The sequence below is a fragment of the Pinus tabuliformis genome, chromosome 2_2 (assembly GCF_031772625.1).
Source record: "Pinus tabuliformis cultivar Carrire ecotype Pingquan chromosome 2_2, CPIR1, whole genome shotgun sequence".
NCBI classification, from domain to species: Eukaryota; Viridiplantae; Streptophyta; class Pinopsida; order Pinales; family Pinaceae; genus Pinus; species Pinus tabuliformis.
The window spans coordinates 1,009,855,981-1,009,881,235 of NC_142300.1; the positions used below are offsets into that span (position 1 = coordinate 1,009,855,981).

General features: G+C 36.8%; 1 protein-coding gene across 1 annotated transcript in view; it reads left to right on the forward strand.

Annotated features, from left to right (window-relative positions):
• Positions 1-346: 346 nt before the first annotated feature.
• The window catches only part of LOC149196794 (uncharacterized), a 78,691-nt gene continuing 53,782 nt past the window's right edge, over positions 347-25,255 (forward strand). The window contains exon 1 of the mRNA XM_089408432.1: positions 347-646. Within this exon, the coding sequence (XP_089264558.1) occupies positions 347-646 (300 nt within the window). The remainder of the gene's footprint in view (positions 647-25,255) is intronic.

The window sequence follows — 25,255 nt, forward strand, 5'->3', positions numbered from 1 at the left end:
AGAAGAGGACAATATCTTTTTGATGAAAGAAAAGAAAGACTTGTTCCTTTAGCAACAAGAATATATCATGCATATGGAATTAGAATATTACAAGAAGGAGTACAAAAATGCAATCATGGAGGCACAAACACAATATAAATTGAGAAACATAAAGGTTCCAGTAAATCCTCCAAAGAAAGACCAAATCGATGCACCTACTTCTAACCATAAGAATGTTGATCCTCTAAAAGAGATTCCTAAAAATAAATACACAACCATCAAAGAGGTAGAGGAAGGTCAATATTCTTTTAGCTTATAAAATGAAATATCTAAAATCAAAATATCTATTCCATTTAATGAACTGGTCATGAATGAGACATACAAGAGTCAAATTGTCAAAGAACTAAATGTAGAATATGTTTCAGATACTATTAACTTGATTGATGATCATCCTGAACTTCAGTTTGGTCCAAAAGTTGATGGAGATTCTCAAGATGGAGATGTCCCACCTTTCTATGTCAGCTTCAATGTGCATGATTTGATTCTACATAATGTAATGCTAGACTCAGGTGCATCATATAATTTAATGCCAAAGGTTATTTTGGATAAGCTTGGTTTGGACATAACAATTCCATATAAGGATGTTTTTTCCTTTGATTCAATTAAGGTGAAATGTTTAGGTTTAATCAAGGGTTTTGTTGTCTCTCTCACTTAAATTCCAACAAAATTCCTTGTGATGGATATAGTTGTTGTTGATATTCCTCCAAAGTTTGGTATGATTTTATCAAGGTCATGGTCTACAAAATTGAAAGGTACTTTACAAATGGATATGTTATATCCCACGATTCCTATTTTTGGACTACCAAGGAGATTGTGTAGAGAAACCTTGATGAAATTCATGGTAAGTGGCAAGGAAAGCCCTAGTAACCAATGTACTTGTTTAGTTCATTCCAATATGGATTCATTGATATTGTATAATTATTTTTGTTTGAAGGAAAACAGATAAAACATGGAAAGCATATCAGAGGAGGAATAAGGTGAATTATAGGGAACAAATTCGAACTTAAAAAAGATGATGATGGCCTTGGGAACATGGGTTTTGATGGAGAAATCAGTAAAGAAGGGATTGGAGCCAATGTGTGGATAATGAGACCAAAGGTGGAAATTTCAAGGTTAAGTTCTTACAAGCTATCCTTTGAATGTACAAATTATGTGCCCAAGTATGAAGCACTAATTTTTGGATTGCATACTTCGAAATACTTGAGGGAAAAAAGGATTTCAATCCATGGAAATTCAGAGTTGATTTTCAATCATATTAAAGGTGTGCATCAAACTAAACACCATAGGATGATAGCCTATAGGAATTTTGTCCTAGAAAAGTTGCAATTGTTTTCAGAATATGATTTATCTTTGATTCCTAGAGAGCATAATATGATAGTTGATGCATTGGCCACATTACACAGTTTTTTTAATATTCCTATCTATCACAATAGGAAGTATGAAATAGAAGTCAAACATAGATTAGCAGTCCCATACATTGTAAAGTATTACAAAGTGTTCAACGGTGACAAACAACTTGATAATTTTTGCAAACAACTGAGGAAATTTCTAGTTTGTGCATAGATGAGAAAAATGTTTTGATGAGGATGAACAATAGGTTTTGGTTTCAAATTTAGATGATTTTAAAAATCAAACAATAGATATGGAGGTTATAGAACTGAAAAATAATACAATTTTGAAAGGGTTGGTTCCTCTTCGGAAGTTATTTGATCAGAATGATGTAGTAAAGAATCACAAAGTAGTTCCCACTAAAATTGAAGTAGAAGACTACAATATAGAGACAAACCAACAACCTAAGAGTGTCAAGATTTCAATATCTTTAACTCATGAAGATAGAAAGAAATACCTCAATCTGATGAAGGAATACTAAGATATTTTTGCTTGGGGATATGAGGACCTCAAAGTGTATGATAAGAACATCATTCAACATATAATTCAAATCAAATAAGATCAAAATACTTTCAAACAAAATTTGAAAAGAACCAATACCGTGTTGCTTGATGTTATTGAAAAAGAAGTGAGAAAATTGTTTGGTGCAAAAATTATTTTTCATTTAAGGTTTTCAAAATGGCTTTCTAATTCGGTGCATGTAAGAAAGAAGACAGGTGAGATAAGGTGTTGTATTGATTTCAGAAACATCAACAAGGTGTCTCTAAAATATAATTATCCCTTACCTAAGATGGACCATATTCTACAAAATGTAGTTGGCTCTAAGAGGATATCTATGCTTGATGGTTTCTCAGGTTACAATTAGATTTTGGTGCACCCTGATGACCAGGAAAAGATAGGTTTCTTCACACCATGGGGAATATTTATGTATGCCAAAATGCCCTTTGGGCTAATAAATTCAAGGGCCATATTTCAAAGGGACATGGATATTGAATTCGTTGATGAAAAGGATAAGTTCATTGTATTTTATCTTGATGATATCATTGTATTTTCAAAATCCGATTTTGATCATTTTGCAGCATTTAAGAAAGGTTTTTGAGAAGTGAAGAGGGTTTATCATATCCCTAAATCCAAAGAAGTCACATTTTTCAATGGAGGAAGGAAAATTGTTGGGGCATATAATCTCAAAGGACGGCAATAAAATTGATCCAAATAAGGTTGTTGTAATTTAAAAAATTGACATTCCAAGAAATAAGGAGGAGGTTCATTAATTTTTTGAGAAGGTTTATTCCTAACTTAGTAGAAACTATAATTTTTTTGACTAACATGCTGAGAAAGGAAAGTGAAATTAGATGGACTATTAAAAAAATATGTCTTTTGATGAGGTAAAATAGGCCTTGGCTAGTGCTCCAATTTTAGCTAGTCTAGATTATCCAAGATATTTTATCATTTTCTCTTTCGCATCAAAACACACAATTCTAACAGTCCTTATGCAGAAAAATCAACAACATATTGTAGATCCAATAGCCTTATTTAGCAAAGTTTTTGAGAGATTCTTCTCTTAAATACAATATTATGGAGGAACGGGATTATGCATTGGTTAAAGATTTTAAAGATTTTAAATTTTATGTGCTTCATTTACATGTGATTTCTTATGTCCCAAATGTTGTTGTGAAGGACATTCTAACCCAACCTAACACTGAAGGTAGAAGAGTTAGACGGATAGAAGTTATTCTCGAGTATGATGTGGAGATAAAGCCTACCAAGCTAATAAAGGGTCAAGGATTGGAAAAACTAATGGTTGATTCAATCTGAGTGTATTGGGCATAAAATTCATAGCTTGTTTGTGAGATGGAAATGATTCAAAACCCTATCAATAGGTATTGTTGACGTGGTTAAAACCCTCAAAGAAGGAAACAGTCCATGGCCTCAGCCAACACAGCCACTTCAGGCAATTTATTAATAAAATAATCAAAATTTACATAAGCTTCTCTCATGAACGTTTACCCTACCAATGACCCTCCATGCTCTTTAACTAGAGATCATGGACCAATCAGGTGTTAAGACATGGATCAAGTGTCGGTAATACTGAGGAGAGAATGAACCATCATATCACTACATATTGTGACCGTCAGATTGTAAGTTACAAAAATACATAGTAAAGAAACACACTTTACCTAACTCTACACTAAACCAAGTTATACTTAACTATTTCTTATGTGTCGGAATATCCTAACATCCCCCCTTAAGAACAACTTGGGATAGGATTGAAGGATGTACAAATATGACACAATAGGAGAAGGAAGGAGGCACTAGAGCCTATCCCCCCATAGTGACAACTTCCTAAACTCCAACCATAAATCGAAGTTTAGTAAACTTCGCCTTTGTGAGAGCCTTTGTAAAGATGTCTGCAACTTGATCATCTATTAAACAATATTGCACTTCAAGAACATGGTCATGAATGAGGTTTTCGATGAAGTGCATGTGCAGTTCAATGTGTTTGTTGCGCTAATGTTGGATTGGATCTTTGCATAGTTGAATGGCACTTTGATTATCACACCAAAGTGTAGTCGAATGCTGCTGCTGAAAGCCAAACTCTGACAGGATCTGACGAAGCCACAAGGCCTGCTTACTAGCTTCTACAGCACCACGATATTTTGTTTTTGTTGAAGAAAGAGAAATGGAAATTTGTTTCTTGAAAGCCCATGTAATAGGTCCTGAACCAAGAGTGAACACAAAATCTGCAGTAGACTTCCAATCATCAGGGTCACCAGCCCAATCGGAATCAGTGAAACTAACCAATAGAGGAGATGCTTCTGCACTGTAATGAATCCCGAACTGAATTGTACCTCGAACATAATGAAGTATTCTTTTAGCTACTTTCCAATGACTTTCATGTGGGTTTTGCATAAACTAAGCAATAAGGCCAACAATAAAGGAAAGGTTAGGATGAGTATGGGTCAGATACAAAAGTTTCCCTACAAGTTGATGATATAAGGTAGCATCAACTTCAAGGGGAGTAGAAGTGACTGAAAGTTTGGCTCCAGACTGAAAGGGAGAAGGGGCTGGCTTACAATCTTCCATGTGAAAATGGCGTAGAAGATCACATGCATACTTGGACTAGGAAAGGGAAATACCTTCCTTGTATTGCAAGACTTGAAGACTAAGAAAATAATGCAAGTGTCCTAAGTATGTCATTTCAAACTTCTTTTTAAGGCTGTATTTCACATGGTTTATAAGGTTGGGATCACTACCAATAAGGATAAGATCATCAACATAAAGAACAAGAATCATAAGAGACTTGCCCACTTTCTTGGTGTAGATAGTATTGTCAGAATGACACCTAGAAAAGCTAGTTTCTAAAAGAAAGCTATCCATTTTGGCATACCAAGCTCGAGGGGCTTGCTTGAGACCATAAATGGATTTCTTAAGCCGACATACAAGGTTGGAGTCTGTTTGTGTAGGTTGTTCCATATAGATTTCTTCATGCAAGTCTCCATGCAAGAAGGCAAATTTAACATCCATTTGATGGACTTCCCATTTGAAAGAGCTAGCAAGGGAAAAAACAAGGCGGATAGAGTTCATTTTGGCAACAGGGGAGAAGGTTTCAGTATAGTCAATGCCTTCAACTTGTGAAAACCCCTTAGCAACAAGATGAGCTTTATGTTTATCAACTTTTACATCTGGGCCATACTTGGTTCTGTAAACCCATTTGCATCTAACAAGTTTTCATCCCTTTGGAAGACGAACAAGATCCCATTTATCATTTGCCAATAATGAATGATGTTCTTCATTCATAGCTATGTCCCAATCTGTATGGCCTGAAACTTCTGCAAAGGTGACAGGATCATAATTTGTTGAAGCTTGAGCCAGTAAAGAAGAGGCTCTATCGAACTGAGAACATGTACGACACTGATCTATAGGATCACTGGCAAGAACACCTACTGCATCCCAGTAGCACAAACCCATTTTCGAAGTTGAGGAGCTGAAGGAGGATCCTAAGAAGGTGGGGGAGGATTGTCATCCTCGTTGTCATCATTTAAAGAAGAAATATTTTCAGAAGTAGAAGGGATAGAGAGAGGTGGCACATCCGTCGAACTAGGCTCATAGGCCGATATATTTTCAGCAAAGTTTACATCTCTTCTAATAATAACATTTTTGGACTTAAGTGGAATAAGTTTGTATCCTTTGACATCTTCAAAATATCCAACAAAATTCCATTTTTCACTCTTAAGTTCTAAAGCTTTATGTTTCTCATCCAGAATATGGGCCCATGCTTCACTTCCAAAAACACAAAAGTGACTTACATCTGGTTTAATTGAGCTCCATGATTATTCTGGATTGATATGCTTTAAAACCTTAGTAGGAGTGTGATTTATTATGTTATTTTCACTGTTAATTACTTCTTCCCAAAAATTAAGACTAAGTCCTTTAGATTGAAGCATACAATTATCCATTTCCTTTAAGGTGCGATTCTTCCTTTCAGCTACACCATTTTGTTGTGGATTATATGGAAGAGTATGTTGCATTTGAATTCCATTCTCAATGCAAAAGTTGATAAATTTGTTGTTAACATATTCTCCAACATTATTAGATCTTAGCTTAAGAATTTGATGTCCATATTGTTTTTCAACAGAGGCCTTAAAGGAAAAGAACATGTTAAATACTTCACTCTTGAGTTTTAAGAAGTATACCCAAGTGTGTCTCGAGAAATCATCAATGAAAGTTAAGAAATACTTGTAGCCAGAGAATGAAAAAAATGGAACTGGACCTCATAAATCACTATGCGCAAGCTATAAAGGGGCTGAGATGTGCCAAGAGGCACGTTTTTCAAAACTATCCCGATGATATTTTCCGAGTACACATCCAGAACAAACACCATCTCTGCAAGATACAATTGGAAGACTTGTCGCCATATTTTCTTTACATAGATTCTAAAGGGAGTGATAATTTAAGTGACCAAATCACTCATGCCAAAGTTTGCTCACTTCATCGTTATGAGCAACAAATACTGAGGGAAGATTTGATGACCCAAAGTTCTTAAAATTATACAACCTTGTAGAATCATCAGCAATGCCAGTAGCTAACATCTATATAGGATCTCTTAGGTCCTTAATTACAACATCGTGAGGTGAAAATGCAACGATTTTACCTTCACCTAAATGAGTTATCTGATATGCAGATAGAAGGTTGTAGGATAAGGTTGGAACACATAATACATCATTAAATTGACCATTTTCTATATGAACAGTTCCAATCCCTACAACATTAAGAGATCTATCATCACCAACATATATATTTTTGGTGTTACAATCATTTAAAGAAGAAAACATGGCTTTGTTTTTGGCCATGTGATAAGAAGCTCCAAAATCAATGAGCCACTCATGAGAACGAGAAGAAGAAGATACATTTAGTGTGTAGCTAGACTGAGATGCTTGACAACCACATGTAGAAAGTGTTATTCTTGAAGATGAAGTTGAAGTTGAAGACTGCTCCAAATGGATATTAAGCTTCTTCATTGCTGCTTCCAAGGCTTCCATCTTCTAAAAGCATTTGGATTCTAAGTGGTCATCTCGATTACAAAAGTGGCAATTTCTATCAGTCTTCTTCCCTTTGTTTTTATTTTCCTTATCATTTTTTTGAAATGATTTTTCATTTTGAGATTGTAATTGCTTAGGACCCTTGTTTGGTTTAGGACCATTCCTTTTAGGATACAGATTCTTAGGATTCTTTGAATTTGGTTGTTGTTGAGCAGCTAAGGCTTTCTTAGAAGGGTTTCCAAGATCAAGAAGACCAAGATGTAAGAGTTTTTCTTATCCTCTTATTAAAGAATCACAAAAGGCATATAAGGAAAGGGACTTGTAGTCTTGTCCTTGAGAAATGAAGGCTTCTCTTGTAGAATGGAAGGTGGAAACGAACAGAGAGTAGGCTAGTCCCAACTTAGTAGGAATGGAATAGATAAGGTTACCATATTCTTTCTTAACCTTAACACCTTCCAAGAGAAGTCTAAGGGTATTGAACTTGGACAAAAAATCTTCAATGGAAGAAAAATTATTGGGGTCCAATGTAAGCAACTCATTTTCGAGTTGATGTGCTCTAATTTCATTTTTAATTCCAAAAACTTTAGAGATCTATTTCATTGCTTCATTAGGAGTATCAATTTCTATGATATGGAATCTAAGGTCTGGAGAAATAGACATCCCTATCAACCCACGTGCTTGATCTTTCCTATTTTCCCATTTGGCTGCCTTATCTTCATCTTTTGGTTTGGTTTCTTGGCCTGAGGCTATTCTATAAAAACCTTTACTTCTAAGTAAATCCACAATGTAGGACCACCATTGGAAGTAGTTGGTGCTATCAAGAATAACTTGGCATGGACCTTCCAATTTAATAGAAGCTGAAGCTAGATATGTTGAAAATAAGTGTTCCAATGGAAATATCTTGAAAAATTTGGCCGAAAAAAAAATGGCTTTGAAAATGGCTTCCGGATGAAGAAGTTATGGATTTCTGAAGAAAAGTTGTTGAAGATTCCGACGAAGTGCGAGAATGTGAGGAAATGAATGATAATGTTATACTTAAAAAAAAAAAACCGTCCCCTCTCCAAACTTAATCTAGTTAGCTCAATAAAGAGAAAGACTTGAACTCAAGACCTCTACTCTCATAAAGTAACTTTGGACCAAGTGAACTAGATTAAAAGGTTAGTAATTTTTGGAAAAGAGGAAGGGTTTTTTTTTTTTAAGTCATTGAAGCTTTGGGGTGTGTGCTTACTTGAGAAAGATCTTTTTTGCCTAAAAAGAAAAACACAAAACCCAACACTGACATACAAAAAAACAAACCTTACGGCTTGAAGTTAGCTTTAGCCGAAAACTAAATATTTTCCTCAATGTTTCTGATTTTCTGAGATCACACTAAGGCGCGGCGGAAAAGAGCATACGCATGAGAAAAATCCTTCCTTTCTGTTTCTGGTTTGCCCAGATTGCACAGAGTCACGGGACAAAGAGCATACACAAAAATGAAAGGTATAGATCCGATAATAATAAAAAAAGAGATAAACAAACCGAAATAAACAGAGAGAAAATAACTAAAAGCTGCAAATAAACATTGTATACCTCTAGACCTTAAAAATGATGTAGCTAGGGCTACCGGAAACCTTTTCGCGCCAAACGAAAGGGGTTCCTCACTGGAACAGATTCTCCTAACACAATAGAGTAGTCCTCTCGACCTGAAAGTAGCCAGTAACAGTAGATCTAGGAAACGACAGTTGGATGCAGTTCTACCGGTTTCAGATTTCGATCACCAATAGATGCGGCCCTCAAATAGCTCTGATACCATGTAGGAATTTATAGGGTAAGTTCCTCAGAAAAAACATCAAAGGACACTGCTCACAAATAGATCAAAGATCAATACACCAGTATTGTTGACGTGGTTAAAACCCTCAAAGAGGGAAATAGTCCACGGCCTAAGCCAACGCGGCCACTTCAAGCAATTTATTAATAAAAGAATGAAAATTTACATAATATTCTCTCATGAATGGTAATCCTACAAATCACCCTCCATGCTATTTAAATAGAGATCATGGAGCAATCATGTGTTAACCCACAGATCAAGTGTCGGTAATACCGAGGAGAGAATGAACCATCAAATCAGTACAGATCATGACTGTTGGATTATAAGTTACAAAAGTACATAGTAAAGAAACACACTTTACCTAACTCTACATTAGACCAAGTTATACTTAACGATTTCCTATGTATCGGAATATCCTAACATCCCCCCTTAAGAACAACTTGGGATAGGATTCAAGGATGTACAAATATGACACAATAGGAGAAGGAAGGAGGCACTAAAGCCTTTGGAAAACACTGAAATTGCATTAAAAACCCTAGAATTCATCTATGTTGTGAAGTCATGACAACTCCAAACAGAAGGAAGCACAAAGGAGGAGACATAGTTCTATTTTAGCCTCAAGACCATGCCTTGATCAACTCAGACCTAACAATTAGAGTTGCATTTGAAGAGATTGGCTACTTCAGGTTTTGTGAGAAGATCCAGGGTTATAGTGTGTAGCTCACCAATGAGGTTTCCTTGAATTTAACCAGGGTAGATGTTAATATTGGAGAGTTGAGTTTTCCAGTGTCAGATGTCACCATTTCAATTGCTACGGAGATTCCTCTAGAAGGGTAACAATGGTTCAAGGGCATGCCTCTAAACATAATCAACTACAAATATTTCTTAAAACCAAACTATAGAAGAAAGCGATATGGAGCTATTGTACCAAGATAATACATGCTTGAACCCTAAAACAAAATTATGAAGGTAATTCAAAGATACTTCACTTTTGAAGGTAGATTTCAGAGAATCTTTTAGTATCATTTTAGGTTATTGATGCATTTCACAGGAAAAATCCCTTTGAATATACATTTATATTTGTTCAGAAGCATTAGTAATATGGAAGATAAGGTTCAAGGTAAAAAAATTCAAGTGGAGCCCATCCTGTTTCATTTTTCTTTAACTAATGTTTTAGTGGTGGAAGAATTGAACAAGAAAAATCAGACATGGCAGGCATTCTTAGATTCATCAAAGTTGGAAAATGTGTTACGAACTAGCCCTTGGAGTAAAAAAATATACACCTTCATCTGTAGAAAGAGATGTGCAATCACCAATTGAGAGTTTAGTAAAAGGCCCATAAGCTTCAGTTGATCCATAAGAAAAGAAAAGGGTAAAAAGCTGCACTTTTCTCCTAGCATAGTGGAGATTCCCAAAAATCCACTCACTAGAGCTACTATAAAGAAATTTCCTTTAAAAAAACACTTTAGTAGTCAACTGAAGTTTTAGATACCATACCAAATGATATTGTTCCAAATGATAAAGATAAGGATATTTTAGAACTACAAGAATAGTTGAAGAAGACACACTTGGTTCTTTCCCAACTAAAACATGAAAATAGGGAGTTGAAGAGGACTGCCTTAAAAAGGACATCTAATATTGGTGAAATTGAACCAATGATGAAGACAAATCCATCGATCACTAAGTCCAAAGGTAAAAGGAAGGTAGTGAAAGGTAGCATTCAAGAGTTAGAGGTTTCATCAACAACATTTCCTATGACCGAGTCCTCAGCAAGAAAGTGGTAGCTACAAAACGAAGAGTCAGTGCAAGAAGAGAAGAAAGTTGAGTTGGATGAAGGGAAACATACTTTTCATAGGTTGTTGAATAAATCCCAAAATGAGATCACTACACTTAAGAAACAATATTAACGGGTCATCAAAAAGATATATGACCTTTTGAACATGTGTGAGCCATCATTGTCAAATGCTAAGTATATGCCAAAAACAACTCTGCCTTTGCATAGGAAACTCAATAACATCTACAGACAAAAAATCACCTTGAGGAAGGAGTTAAGGGCTGCTAAAAAATAGTTGCAAGAAATACAAGAAAAGAACAAAGGAGAGCTTGATTTGTTGGCCAAGGCAGCCAAAGTTTGAGTCTTCAGGAAATTGAAACAATTTTATTTTTTCCCTTTTCCCCAAGCATACTAGTTGAATGAAGTTGCATAAGGAGGCTAAGAGGTTTATATTTTTCGTGAAGTCCTTTTGGGAGCACAGTTAGTTATATTTTTTAAGCTTATGAAACTTTTTCCAAAAGGATTAGTTCACATAGTAATACTGTATTTTTGATCAGGCATTAGGGTTTGATGGAAATGTGAAGTTTTGACATCTTTTTTGTGAGTGGGAACTTGAAAAAGGATTTCAATATTGTCAACATCGTAATCAAGTTGTTTATTTTATTCAGAGACCTCAACACTAGTCAAAGTATCGAAGGAAAAATTCCATTGTGCTTTCCCACATGCGTTGCACTTTTACTGTAGGTGGAGTTTCAGAAAGATGAAAATTTTCCAAAATAAAAGGAGGTTTCTTAAGGGGAAGTTGATGATTTCCATGTTCTTTTCTATATACGTGACCCATTCAGAGGCTCAAAAAGTGGTTAGATCAAGTCAAACCATCGACTCAATGTGCTTTTGTAATGTGTTTCTGCTGGAGTATGAAGTAGTGCAGCGTTGACATTGTGCTGCCACCTAGTCAACCCTTTGACTGTAAAATTTGTGTCTAAATATTATGTTATTGTTTTTTTTGTCATGTTTAATGTTTTGAGGTGTCTAAAGAGATTCGAGACTTCTTGTAGGCATTTCATTCAATGTAATTTGTTTGAGAAATTGTTTGGTCAAAACAGTTTCCTAGTTTTTAGAGAATTAGTTATATATTCAATGTAGTAGGTAGATGTTGGCTTCAGGGGTCTTAGACCCATGTTTAGAGTTAGCTACACTAACCAAAAAAAACCTAAACTATTAGCCCTTTCAGAAATATTTTTCTTAGTGTAGACCGGAATCTCAGCCAAGGTAGTATTAGGGGATGTTAGAACGAGGTTCTGCATCTAAAAGGCTATGTGATGTAGCAGCAAGGAATTTATTTAATTCAGGGCCTGATCTAACATTCACAAACCCTTATCTTAAGAATAAAAAACTTAAAGTGATTTCTACTTAAATAGATCTATAAGATTCACCTAATTGTTCTAAAATGCATAAGTTATCATACAAAAGTAGATCTGGACCTTCACGATTAAATTAAAACAATATTACAGAGAATCAAATCATAATTGCTCATAAACATAGAAACATTTAATTATATAGAAAACGAATGAATTTGCTTCAAATAGGCTTTATTACTTCAGATATTCAATGAATACACTTATTCTAACCCTGCACACAAAACTACAGGGGAACGCACACTCAGCTGCAGACTTGCCAAGGTTTCTATGCACTTAGCTGCAGGAGCCTTCCCCTTCATTGGAATATAGAATTAGAGAAAAAATAGACTCAAAATCCCATTCATGAATTATTTAATGACTCCTAGATGATTTCCTTTTATATCTTTGACATTACATTACCATGGTCTGTGAACCATGGGAAAAGCTCATTATTAATCAAAATAGCCCATCCCTTTAGAAAATAAGGGGCTGTGACTGACCTAAAATCCCCTTTGACTCTTAACATTCTGCATTATTCGTGCTCCGCTCCTTTAAATGGTGAGACTTTACAATATTAGATCAAAATTGATTCAAAATTTAGACAAAACTTAGACCTAGGGAACCCCATCCCAATGCGACTCCAACACAAAGACATGAATCATCCTGAGTCACTCTGCTGGTACATCCTTGATGCATACTTTAGGGCTGCTGAACTCTATCTTCATTGCTCGAAGCTCTATTTTTCACTGTGAAGTGGCCCATTGAACCTCCTCGGCCAATTTATCGGTAGTTGGTCCCTCTACTACTAAGCCAATGGTCCTCTACGTCTATTGCATACCTTTCATTTTACTCTCTAAAAACTAAGAGATTCGACTAGCTTCATCAACCCAAGCCTACATTCTTACTTAAATGATTGATTCTTTATGTTGCAGCACATCTCTCTGAGTCTGAATAGCCTTCCCTTCCTGGAGTCTGGTGAACCGTTGCATAGGTGCTAAGGTCTATGTTTTTGCCCTGATTTCATCAAACTGCAACGGTTTTTCTCTTATGCCAGCTTCAATCTTTTGTACATGTGGGTCCTCTTGCATGGAGGCCCACATCTCCATGGTGTTATAAAAAATATGGCTGTGGTCTTGAACTGTAGCTGCTAGTACATCCATGTCTTCTCTAATAGTAGCCTCGCGCTGATCTCGAACTTCTAGAGGTGTTTTTGGATGTAGCTTCATCTGCAGCTCTACGACCTACATATGCATCTCAAACTTTACTTGTTTCACCTCCTCTTTATACTTTTTCACCGCAGTTTCCAGCGTGTGGATCCTCTCTTCGAAAGGTGCTTCAGTTTGTATGAGGATCTTTGGAAACTGCTTCCTGTTCATAACAACTACATCCCTATCCTAGATCATCTTAGAAACATCCTCAATTAGCTTTTCATTATGGCTCTTGATGACTTTGATCATGAAGAGTGCCCACTCTTCCTAGATTTTCAATTCGCTAGATACTCCCTGGTGGAGTTCATGCAATGCTTGAATGGGTAGTGTCACTAATTTTAGCGTTGAATTCCTCCCATATGGCATTGTTTCCTAATCTGCATTAGTAGTAAAAAGCAATGACCCTCATGGAATGGGCACTACATGGACCTTTGTGGTTACCACCAACATCGAAGGTAATGTGGGTTTTTCAGTTGATGTTCCCACACTTTCTTGATTCTCGCTCCTTTGAATCACACTCATTGATTCTCGCTCACCTGAGTCAGGCTCGCTTGAATTGCAATCACTTGTACCTGTAGCTATTTGAGGCCCTACTGGACTTGTATTGGTCCTCTATATTTACCCACATGTTAGTTATGACTAATCACACATTGTCATTGATCTCATCGATGTCCCCCTCAGTGAGGACCATCAGGTCAATTTTGGAGGTCTTGTTAGACTTCTGCTTCTTTCGCACACCTTCAATGGTGGGTTTCCTCCTCTTATTTATGATGAAAGGAAACTCAATATATTTTGTCTCCTTAAAAGGCTCTACTCCACCCTGCTCTAGTTCCTTTGTTTCTGGCTCATATTCTTCTACACACTTTGGCTCCTGCGTAGTATTCTTCTCAAGGTCCACAGTGACCTTTTGAGGCACCTTGTTTGTGTCTTCTTTTAGCTTAACTCGTGTGGCCTTCGTTTTTTTACTGGTATCTGCCTAGTATCCTTCGACTTCCTTACTTGGATCTAGCCACACGCTTGACCAGTTAGATATTATCGAAAAATATCCTACTCTGTGACAAAATAGGGAAACTCATACCATATGCCCTTTTTATATTTCTTCACATGTATGTATATGTTGTGGAAGTCTACTTTGAAGTTCACAACTCTGCGATATTCGTTAAGCAACACCATTGAGAGTCATGGCTTCTAGCTGATTAGGGTGCGTAGATCTATATCAAATAACACCCAAAATTATTTATTCTCTACCACCAGACTTGAATCCTTTGAAGCCCATAGCGAAGCATACCCCGCAACTTCACACAAGTCTGGGTCGACAGTAGGGAACTGCGACTTGTTAGGGGTTTTCTAAGTTATCAAAGATATCAAAAGTAACATCCATGCATAGCGGAAGGGTTTCCCATCTTCTTGGGCCTCATGACAATCATCCAAAAACTCTCAGCAGATGTATCCTACCCAATTAAAATGCACCCCTTAGCTACACTGTGTAGCTAACTGAATTATTGGGTCTGGAATCTAATCTACACTGCACCTCCGCATAATCTTACTAGCTAAAATGGACGCAGAAAAGGTCATCGCATTATCAGAAATCGAGCTTACAGTGTAGCCTTGTGACTTCTTGATGACATTGAAATATTTCTTTACTTGGTCTATGAGCTTCTTTTCTGGAGACTTCCCAACAAAAGTGTTGGCAGGGTCTTCCCCTGCACATGGCAGCGCAGTGATCCTCCTGATCAACATATCATCAATTGGTATCCTCTCCCCAAACCATAAGGCTCTGTCATGCACCAAAGCCAACAACTGGTGCACACATATTTTATTGATGTTCTTACACCCAAAATGAGGCACATACAACATATTCAATAAATTGGTGTGTTGAATCCCAGCCACCCACTTCATTTGTTCTACTCTCCTTACACCGAACTCCTCATAGTATACCATCTTTAGATATTTATTGAGCACAAAATGACGGAATTGGGCCCTATTTGCCAAATCCCAATCCTCCATGTGTAATTGCAACACCATTGCCAACAATGCTCCCTCAAAGGGCACATCTTCTAGCAACAAAGGTGTAAAACTAGTAAATTTTATTGCATCAGGGTCCTTTGTCACCTTAGCATACAACTTTCATAGTGGCATATCTGAAGGTAACCATGAAATTGGCTCGGCCTCATCGACACTTATGTACTCAATTCTTGCCTCAAATTCTTCTTCCTATAATTCGACCAAGTCCATTGGTTGCTTCTTTTTCCCTTTTTCCATCTTTTCCTTGCTCCTCTGCTCAGCAGGCACCTTTTAAGTGATTTTCTTAGTTATCGCTTCTGCGATTTCTTCTACTTCTTGACTATTGTTGTTTCTACTGGTTCTACTATTATTGCTTCCACTGCTACAATTGTGGGCTTCAGCCATGGCAATCTAATAGTTTTGGTGTATGTAGGAGGTGTATTATTCATGATGTTTGTTAATCCTCATTCTAGAAATTCCCAATAGACACCCTACCTATCCTCACCAGACATGCAACACTTCTCTTGGCTCAGACTTAGGTGCAAAAGCTCACAATATTTCTTCAAGAGGCAAATTTTTTGAATGTAGAGCGGGATGCCATATTTATAGATAAATTCAAATTTTAATACCTTGAATGCTTTCAGATCCTCTTCATAAATGTGAATTTGGTGGCATATTTCTAGAGATATCTTCCTTAAATGCACTTCCCTTGCTCCCTTTAATGAAACAATCATTGGCAAATAAATTGTAGCTTTTCCAACGCTCACATTTTGGGTAGGCTTCTCTGGATCCTCTCTTATGGTGCAACTAAATTGTCACATCTTTCTCCACCTATGCCTCTCCCTAAACATCGCGCAGTCTTACTTCTTCGACAGAATCCTTCCTCGACAGAGTAGTTTATAGTCCTGTGCTTCCTTCCAACTGCCTAAAGCACTAAGTCTTTCCTGATGTCATATATTTATTTCATCCTTGCAGGACCAAGTTAGTCCCTTTAAACCTTCAATCTACTCCCATTAATCCTTCTAGGAAACAAATCCCCATTCAACTTTGTGAGCTGAACTATGCCACCATATGAAATATCCTTGATCACATAGGGTCCCAGCCAATGCATCTAAAACTTCCTAGGAAACTTTGTGAATTTTCTATCGTACATCAAGACCAAATCTCCATTCTTAAAATTTTGCTTCTTAATTTGGTGATCATGCCACGCCTTTTACCTAGCTTTCTACACCTGTTGATGAAAACCAGCTAGAAAACAATCCTCCTCCAACACAAGCAGCTGTGCTAAACGTTCCTCCATGAATTCATGATCTGCCATCTCAGTTACTGTTGTGGTCCTTAGGATGGGCACTATATACTCCATTGGCATAATTTCTTCTTGTCCATATACCAGCCTTAACGTGTTTTCCCTGTCAATTTCTTACAAGTCGTCCTATATTCCCATAGAACCACTAGTATGTGCACATCTAGTCATTCCTATTAACATTGCATATCTTCATTAAGGCATTCTCCAATATTTTGTTAAAATATTTGAGAGTTCCATTCACATCGAGAAGATATGGGGTACTCTTCTGGTGGTGCATTTGGAACTCTTCTATCAATGCCTCAATTGTTTCATTCAAGAAGTGTGAACCTCGGTGACTTGTCAGGGTCTTTGGGCATCCAAACCATGATAGAATAGACTCGAATTTAAACTTCATAGCAGTTTACATGTTGCAATCCTTCACGAGTTGTGCCTCAAGCCATCTGGTCAATGAATCTATCGTAGTGATAATATAACATGGACTTGTCTTCATCCCCGGTGGATTAATTGGTCCAATGAATTCAATTTCCCATTTATCAAATTCTTTCAACATGACCTATGGATTTAAGGGAAATTCATCCGTTCATGATGGTCTTCTAGTCCTCTTCCACACATTGCATGCACTGCAGTACTCCTTAGAATCTTTATGTACCGTAGGCCACAATAATCCTGCTCGCAAAATCTTCTGTGTAGTTTCATTACCTACATAATGTCCTATTTCAAAACCACCATGCGATTTAGCCAATATACTTGTTGTTCATACTCAGAAAAATATCGGTGCAAAACTTCATCCGATCCCATCTTATATAAGTGTCCTACAATCACTAAAAAATTTGCAGCCCTAACTAATAGTTCCTTCTTTTGCTACATTGTGTATCCTTTAGGAGATATGCTAGTAGAAAGAAAATAAATAAAGTCCACAAAATGTTCATCAGAAACTCTAACAACAAATTTTTGTGCATCAGGTAACCCTTCATCAATATTAGTGGGTTCTTCACCGTTCTCAATCCTAGAGAGGTGATCTGGTCCAACATTCAATCTCCATGGCTTAACTATCACTTCAATATCATACTCCTGAAAGAGAAACAACCATCTATAGATCTTCCCTCCCTACACAGGCTTATTGACCAGGTATTTCAATGTAGAATGATACATGTACATTTTAAAGTGTACACCTGGTAGATAATGCCTAAATTTTTGTAGTGTATATACTATGGTGAATCCTTCTCGTTCTGTGGTTGAATAGTTTCTCTCCACCTTAGATAGTTTCTTACTGTTATAGCACCATTTACCAATCTTGGTAGATTTGACGCTCTGATTATGGCCTAGGGCAATGCTTCCTTCCAAACATGGTCCAAAATCTAAAAAATAGTGTTTTATTCCATATAAACTACTTTTCCCTATGATAAAAGCATGTACACGCGGGTCAGTATATACCCAACCTATGTATGTATGTCAAAACACTTTAAAATAATAAATTTCCTTGATTTCGAGTGGATTTCACGAGTTTTACCTGCTACTCACCTCCTATAGCTTGTGGCCCAACTATTTCCCAAATGAAAACACTAATTTGGAGAAGTATAAATAAACCTCCATGGGAAGGCCTTAAAGGAAAAGATATGAGATATTGATACTATAGTGAGATTATCCCTGATCGAGACTAATGAAATCCCTGTACCTCCTACACTCCCCAAAGCTTTAGGAAACCCTTGTTTCCTTGTTGGATATATCCTTCATCTTTCTTGAGATATCCTTCTATTGGTGATGGAGGAAGATTTCCGAGGCCGGGAAAGGACGGATCCAGAGGATGGTTCTGCTTGGAGCCGAAGAAAGACTCGTGTCGTATTTCTCCACTTGTAGCTTACTTCAATAAAGAAATGTTTTTTTGTTCTAGATATTAAACGTGTTTATGCATTGATTTATATTGTAATTTGTTTATGAATCTTATATTGATGCGTAATTGTTCATTCATTTATATGATCTAAAGTTAATATCATGAACATGCTTTATGTTTCTACTGCTATATATGTTTCATGTGAATAATTTTCAGGTTTCAAAGACATCACGAGAAGTTGAGGGTTTGCTGTTGGCATTATGATGCATGTGTTGTACTGGATGGAAACCCACTTGTAGCAGAACAACTCACACAGATGACAGATCATAGTGCAGCAGGTCAGTAGCAAAGAATTGATTATCAGAGTACAAAGAATGAAGAAAGAAAAGTGTATACGCAGGTTCACTATATACCAAGTCACGTACATACGCAGGTTCACTATATACCAAGTCGTGTACACACTTAGGTTCACTATATACCAAGTCACATATATACGCAGGTTCACTATATACCAAGTAGTGTATACATGCAGTTTCACTATAGACAAAGGCGCGTATATTGTACATAGCACTTTCACGCAAGGAAATGCACATACATGTCAGAAAACTAAGTTTTGGGTCTGTGGTATTAGGACCTATGGTTTTTGACCTTGGTATTACATCCGAAGTATTGAACCTAGGTATTGGGTCCCTAGTATTGGTTCTAAATGGTTTTGGACCATGGTATTAAGTAAGGCCCGATACTATAAAAGGGGAAGGAGATCATTGGGCAAAGGTATTGACTCAAGCATTGAATATCTGATGAAGAGAAAGATCTAGAATTGGGTTATGGTGCCTTGCTGCGTCTGAACCAAGGAGGAACCTAAGCACTAAAAGATGGATAAGTTCTATTGATGGGTCAAGATCTTAAGGCTTGAATAATAGTATCTTTGTGTTATTTTGATCTGTTATATTTGGTGCATGACTTGATCTATAAATATGATAATCTGGGTTTAACTGATGTCTAAATAAGTAAAAAGGGTAAATTGTCTTTTATAGATATGTACGCAGGTTCGGCACAGTAGAGACGCGTATACACATAGGTTCATTAATTCAAAATAGCGTATACACAGGTTGGCCTTAATACATCAATGTATACATGCAGGTTTTGCATATTGAAGTAGCGTACATCTCATGAAATATGTTTTAGCTACTTCTATTTATTGTTACAGTGTTCTGGGTTCAAGATTGGTTCTGGTTGCTGTATTCTGGTTACAGCTTTCTGAGAAGTGATTGGTTGATTTAGTATTGGTTTGTACAAAATGGATTCGTTGATGCAGATATACTTGATGTTTGATTGATTTTATTCATGGATCCAGTCTGAAAATTTATGAAACGTGGTCCCTGGAAGAAAAGAGAAGGTTGTAGCCTTCTGTAGGTCAGCACCTACATACTAGTACCTCAGCTAGTACAAGAGCTAAGGGGTTTGTAGCTCCCTTCCAAGAGAAGCTAGAGAATGAGAGAAGGTTGTAGCCCTCTGCAGGTAGCAACCTGCATACTGGTATAAGACTGAACCAATATAGAAACATTGTAAAAAGAAGTTTCTAATTAAAAAAAGATGGAGACGAATTGCAGCAGGTGGTTTTCACCCACATTGGGTCTCCACCTTATATCTTGTGTCCTTATGTGTGACTGCTTGTTCTATTTTACTGTTCCTAGTTACTGTTTATATGCTTTGATGCACAGATTAATGATCAACATCTGAAGAATAATTTAAATTACAAATCTGCTGGTTATATGTTGATTTCATTATCTGTAGTTGTGTACATACATGGTTTCACTAACTGAAGTAGCATATACAAATCTGATTATGAAATGAAAAATAATTGACCTGATAATATTGATTCACCCCCCCTCTCAGTATTATTTCCAACAATTGGTATCAGATAAGGTCCTTCAAAAGAAGCTTGATTGCTTGAAGGAAGATCTATCATCATGAGAAACTACGAAAAGGAGGCATCTATCAGGCCACCAATTTTTGATGGGAGCAACTTCATTTATTGGAAGGTAAGAATCACAGCCTATCTTCAATCTCTTGGTACAGAAGTTTGGGATATCGTGGAAACAGGATACACATTTCCATCACCAACTCCTACAGATATTGCTGGTAAGACGCAGTATGAAACAAATGCAAAGGCTGTCAATACTCTATTAGGGAGTTTATCTCAATCAAAATTCGTCAATGTTATGCAACTCAAAACTGCAAAATAAATATGGGACAAGATTGTTCTGAGCTATGAAGGAGATGATCAGGTAAAACGGGAAAAACTACAAACTCTCATAATTCAGTATGAAAATCTCAGAATGCACAATTATGAAAGTGTGTCTAACTATTTCTTACGTATAGATGAGATTGTTAATTGTGTAAAAAACTTGGGTGAAGAAATAAAATAAGTTACTTTGGTTGAAAAGGTTCTAAGATCTTTGTCTTCTAAGTTTGAATCAAAAGTTTCTGCCATAGAAGAAAAGCAGAATCTACAGAGCATTACCATGTCACAGCTGCATGGAATCTTAACTGCTTTCCAAATGAGAAAAGGGGGACCATCAGACAAGAGAGAAGCGACATTCAAAGCCTCAGGAAAAGGAGATTACAATGTGTCAGGACATATGTCAGAAGGAGAGGAAGAATCAAACTTTTTCAAGAACCTTCAATGGGGTTTTGGAAGATTCATAGGTAAGCTACCTTTCAAATGTTTTTCTTGTGGAAGAGTCAGTCACTATGCTGCCAGGTGTCCTCATAAAGATAAGCTTGACAAAGGTAAGGAACCAGTTAGATGGAACAAAAAACAGAATGTAAGTAAGAAGAGCTATTATACTTATGAAGACAGTGATGGATTTTCAAATAGTGATGAAGATGAAAACTGTAATGATTATAGACTTTTGATCGCTTTTGAAGATGATGATTTCTTGGATGCTATAGATGAAGAAGGTCTTTATGAAGAAATTTCTAAACTTAAAATTTGTTTAGAAGAAAAGAATATGATTATAGATACTCTGAAATTCCAACTTGCTGAAAGGGAAAAACACAATGAAAATATAGAATGTGAAATTGTGGGACTTAGAAAAGATATTGGGAAATCAAAAGCTCTTAGTATTAGATTTGCTAAAGGATATGAAACTTTAGATGAGATTATCAAAGTGCAGTGTTCTCCTCTAATCAAGATAGGTCTTGGATATACTGAAGAAGCGTCTCAAGCACAGAAGCTATCCACCTCCAAAAGTTATCTTGATGCAGCAAGGAGAAGTGAATAGGTTGACAATCGACAGTAAAGGCATAATGCAGATCACCGGGTAAATCAGGGAAAACTTACTTCAAGAATGAACAGAGATCACCAAGTAAATCAGAGGCAATCTACTTCAAGGATGAACAAAAGCTACAACCAACTGCAGCTAAATCATTCTCAATTTGCCTCAAGAATGGATGTCAATGGAGACTATAATCATTTGGTCGGTAGGTTTGATAATCGCAGGAATTTCTTCAATGGCAAATGTTTCTCTTGTCATAACATTGGACACAAAGCTGCTCTATGTGTTGCCTACAAGACCATCGTGACTAGAGAAGCTCAAAAACAAAGGAGTATGACTGGGATCATGAAAAGGACCTACAATAACTTTTCAGCTCTTAAGAATGAAATAGAATGTTCTATTTGTAACAACTTCAGTCATGAAGATTCTGAATGCAGGAGTAGGTTTCACAAAACAACTCAGAAGGAGCAAGCTTCATTGAGTCCCAAAACATGGAGAAAGAAAGAACCGCAACCAGAAAGATGTGGTATAGCCTTATATGCAGAAGGACAAGAAAATCAGTGGTACATCGATAGTGGATGGTCGAAACATATGACAAGTGATAAAGAAAAACTTCAGTCATATAGTGCCTTAGAAAAGGAAAGGAAGGTCTCATTTGCAAATGACACCCCTGCACTCATAAAAGGTAAAGGTTCTGTTCTTTCGAAAGAAAAGGTCAAAGCTGGAAATGTTATGTATGTCGATGGCTTAAAGCATAATCTATTGAGTTTCAGTCAAATGTGTGATCAAGGAAATGAGGTAATATTTCGATCAAATGGATGTATTGTTCGTGTGCTTGATACAGGAGAAACAGTGATCAAAGGCATAAGAACTCCAAATAATTTATACATACTTAAGGGAGGACAACAACAATGCTATCTAAGCAAGAATGATGAACATTGGCTATGGCACAGAAGATTGGGGCATCTATGCTTCTCTCAGATAAGGAAAGCATGCAAATATCAGGCGATTCGTGATCTCCCTGACATCAGAATTCCAGACAATACAATATGTAAATCATGTCAATTTGGTAAGCAAACCAGAACTAATTTCCCTAAGAGGGAAGGATCAGCTAGTAGGCCACTTAAACTTGTCCATACTGATGTATGTGGTCCATCTAGGAAAAGTTCACCTCGAGGAGAATAATACTTTATATTATTCATTGATGACTTTTCCAAGATGTGTTGGATAGGACTTCTGAAGCATAAAGACGAAGCTTTCAAAAAGTTCAAAGCATTCAAAGCCTTGGTTGAAAACAAACCAGATCACAAAATCAAATGCCTCAGGTCTGATCGAGGAGGGGAATTTACCTCGGATGAATTTTTTGATTTTTGTGGAGAACATGGAATAAGAAGGGAATTCTCTACTGCAAGGACTCCCCAGCAAAATGGAGTAGTGGAAAGGATGAACAGAATGGTTCAACAAATGGCTCGTGCTATGCTTGATGAGTTTGGAACTCCCGCAACCTTCTAGGGTGAAGTTTCATTTGCTGCAGTTACTATTCTCAACAAAAAAGACATCCAAGTGAATAGCACTCAAACTCCTCACAAACTTTGGTATGGTAAGACTCCCACAGTAAAATACTTCAAAATTTTTGGGAGCAAATGTTACATCAAAAGGACTGATGAAAACCTTGGCAAGTTTGAACCTAGAGCAGATGAAGGCATTATCCTTGGTTACTCTCCCCATAGCAAAGCATATAAGTGTTACAATAAAAGACTTGGAAAATTTGTTGAAAGGATTGATGTAGTGGTTGATGAAGAAGGAAACATTCCTAGGTAGGTAAAATTCGAAGATTTCAAAGATGATGAGGACTATCCTTCAACATCAAATCAGACTTATGATGAAGAAGAAACCCATGAGGCTCCAAAAGAACAGATAAGGTTAGAAGAAAAGACTCCTTCCAAGTACATTCAAAAGAATCATCCAGAAACTTAAATTTTGGGGCAGAAAGAGGTAGGTGTACAAACAAGAAGAACTATTTTAGAAGCTTCAAGCTATCTAGCATTGCTCTCATCGACTGAACCACAAAATGTAAGTGAAGCATGCAAAGATGAATGTTGGGTCAAGGACATGAATGAAGAACTTGAGCAGATTGAAAATAATAACACTTGGGAGTTGGTTCCTAGACCAAATGATAAGAATGTCATAGGGACAAAATGGATATTCAAAAACAAGCTGAATGTAAATGGAGATGTTATTAGAAACAAGGCTAGACTTGTTTGTAAAGGGTATGCTCAACAAAAGGTATAGACTTTGAAGAAACTTTTGCACCGGTTGCTAGACTTGAAGCCATAAGAATGTTTCTTTCTCTTTCTATCTTTCAGAAGTTCAAAGTATTTCAAATGGATGTGAAATCAGCCTTTTTAAAGGGAGACTTTGAAGAAGAAGTGTATATTGAGCAACCAGATGGATTCATCCTTGGAAATGATCCAAAACTTGTATGCAAACTTAAGAAGGAACTTTATGGTCTTAAACAGGCTCCAAGGACTTGGTATTATCGTCTGGACAAATACCTCCATCAACAAGGTTTTTCAAAAGGATCAGCAGATAACAATCTATATATAAAAATTGATAACGATAAATTGCTAATACTTGTTGTGTATGTTGATGATATCATCTTTGGTAGAAACGAAGAAGCCATGAGTCAAAACTTTGCCTTGGTGATGCAAAAAGAATTCGAAATGTCCTTGCTTGGTGAGTTGACATATTTTCTTGGCTTACAAGTCCAAAAAAATAAAGACGGTATCTTTTTATCTCAAACCAAGTACATCAAGCAGATCTTGAAGAAATATGGCATGGAAGATTTGAAACCAGTATGTACCCCTATGGTAACAAGATGCAGCCTCAGCGCAAATGATGAATCAACAGCAGTACATCAACCAACCTACAAATCCATGATTGGTAGTCTGCTCTATCTGACAGGTACCCGACCAGACATCATGTATGCAGTGGGAATAGTTGGAAGATTCCAGGAAAATCCAAAAGAAGCACATCTTCAGGCAGTTAAAAGGATTTTCAAATATCTTCAAGGAACACAAAACTATGGCTTATGGTATCTTAGAGATACATATCTCACACTTCATGCATATACAGATGCATATTGGGTAGGAAGCGTGGATGATTTTAGAGTCGGTCTGGTCAACCCTCCGTTAGAGATCAAAACTCTTTGTGCATTTCAATTTTAGGTGTCCCGCTCCATTCACTCAACTGCATTTCGCTAGGGGCATGCCATGATTTCACGGAGAAAGTTATGCTAATCATTTTCCCTCATGTCTGGCTCCTGCTGGCTCAGGTCTTTTGTCAACAATCACCAAAGTCCATGACAGTCAAGGTCTGGTCCGTTACAGGACAGAGTCATTTTCTATGTTTAGGTCTAGGAATTCATCAATTTGGTCTTTGAAACATGTCCAGTAAAGCCATGCAGGCCAGAGGGAGGCCTTACACAGCTATGGTTCAGAAAGCTTCATCGTCACCTGGATAGAATTTGACTCTTCTTAAAAACCCTATTTTGAAGAAAAGTCAAACAATGTCATTTATGAAAAAATTTCCAAAAAAAAAAAATCACCAGTTGACTTTTCAGATGCAGTTATGATTTCCGTAGCCAGATGCTCTGTCATACAGTCCCTACAAA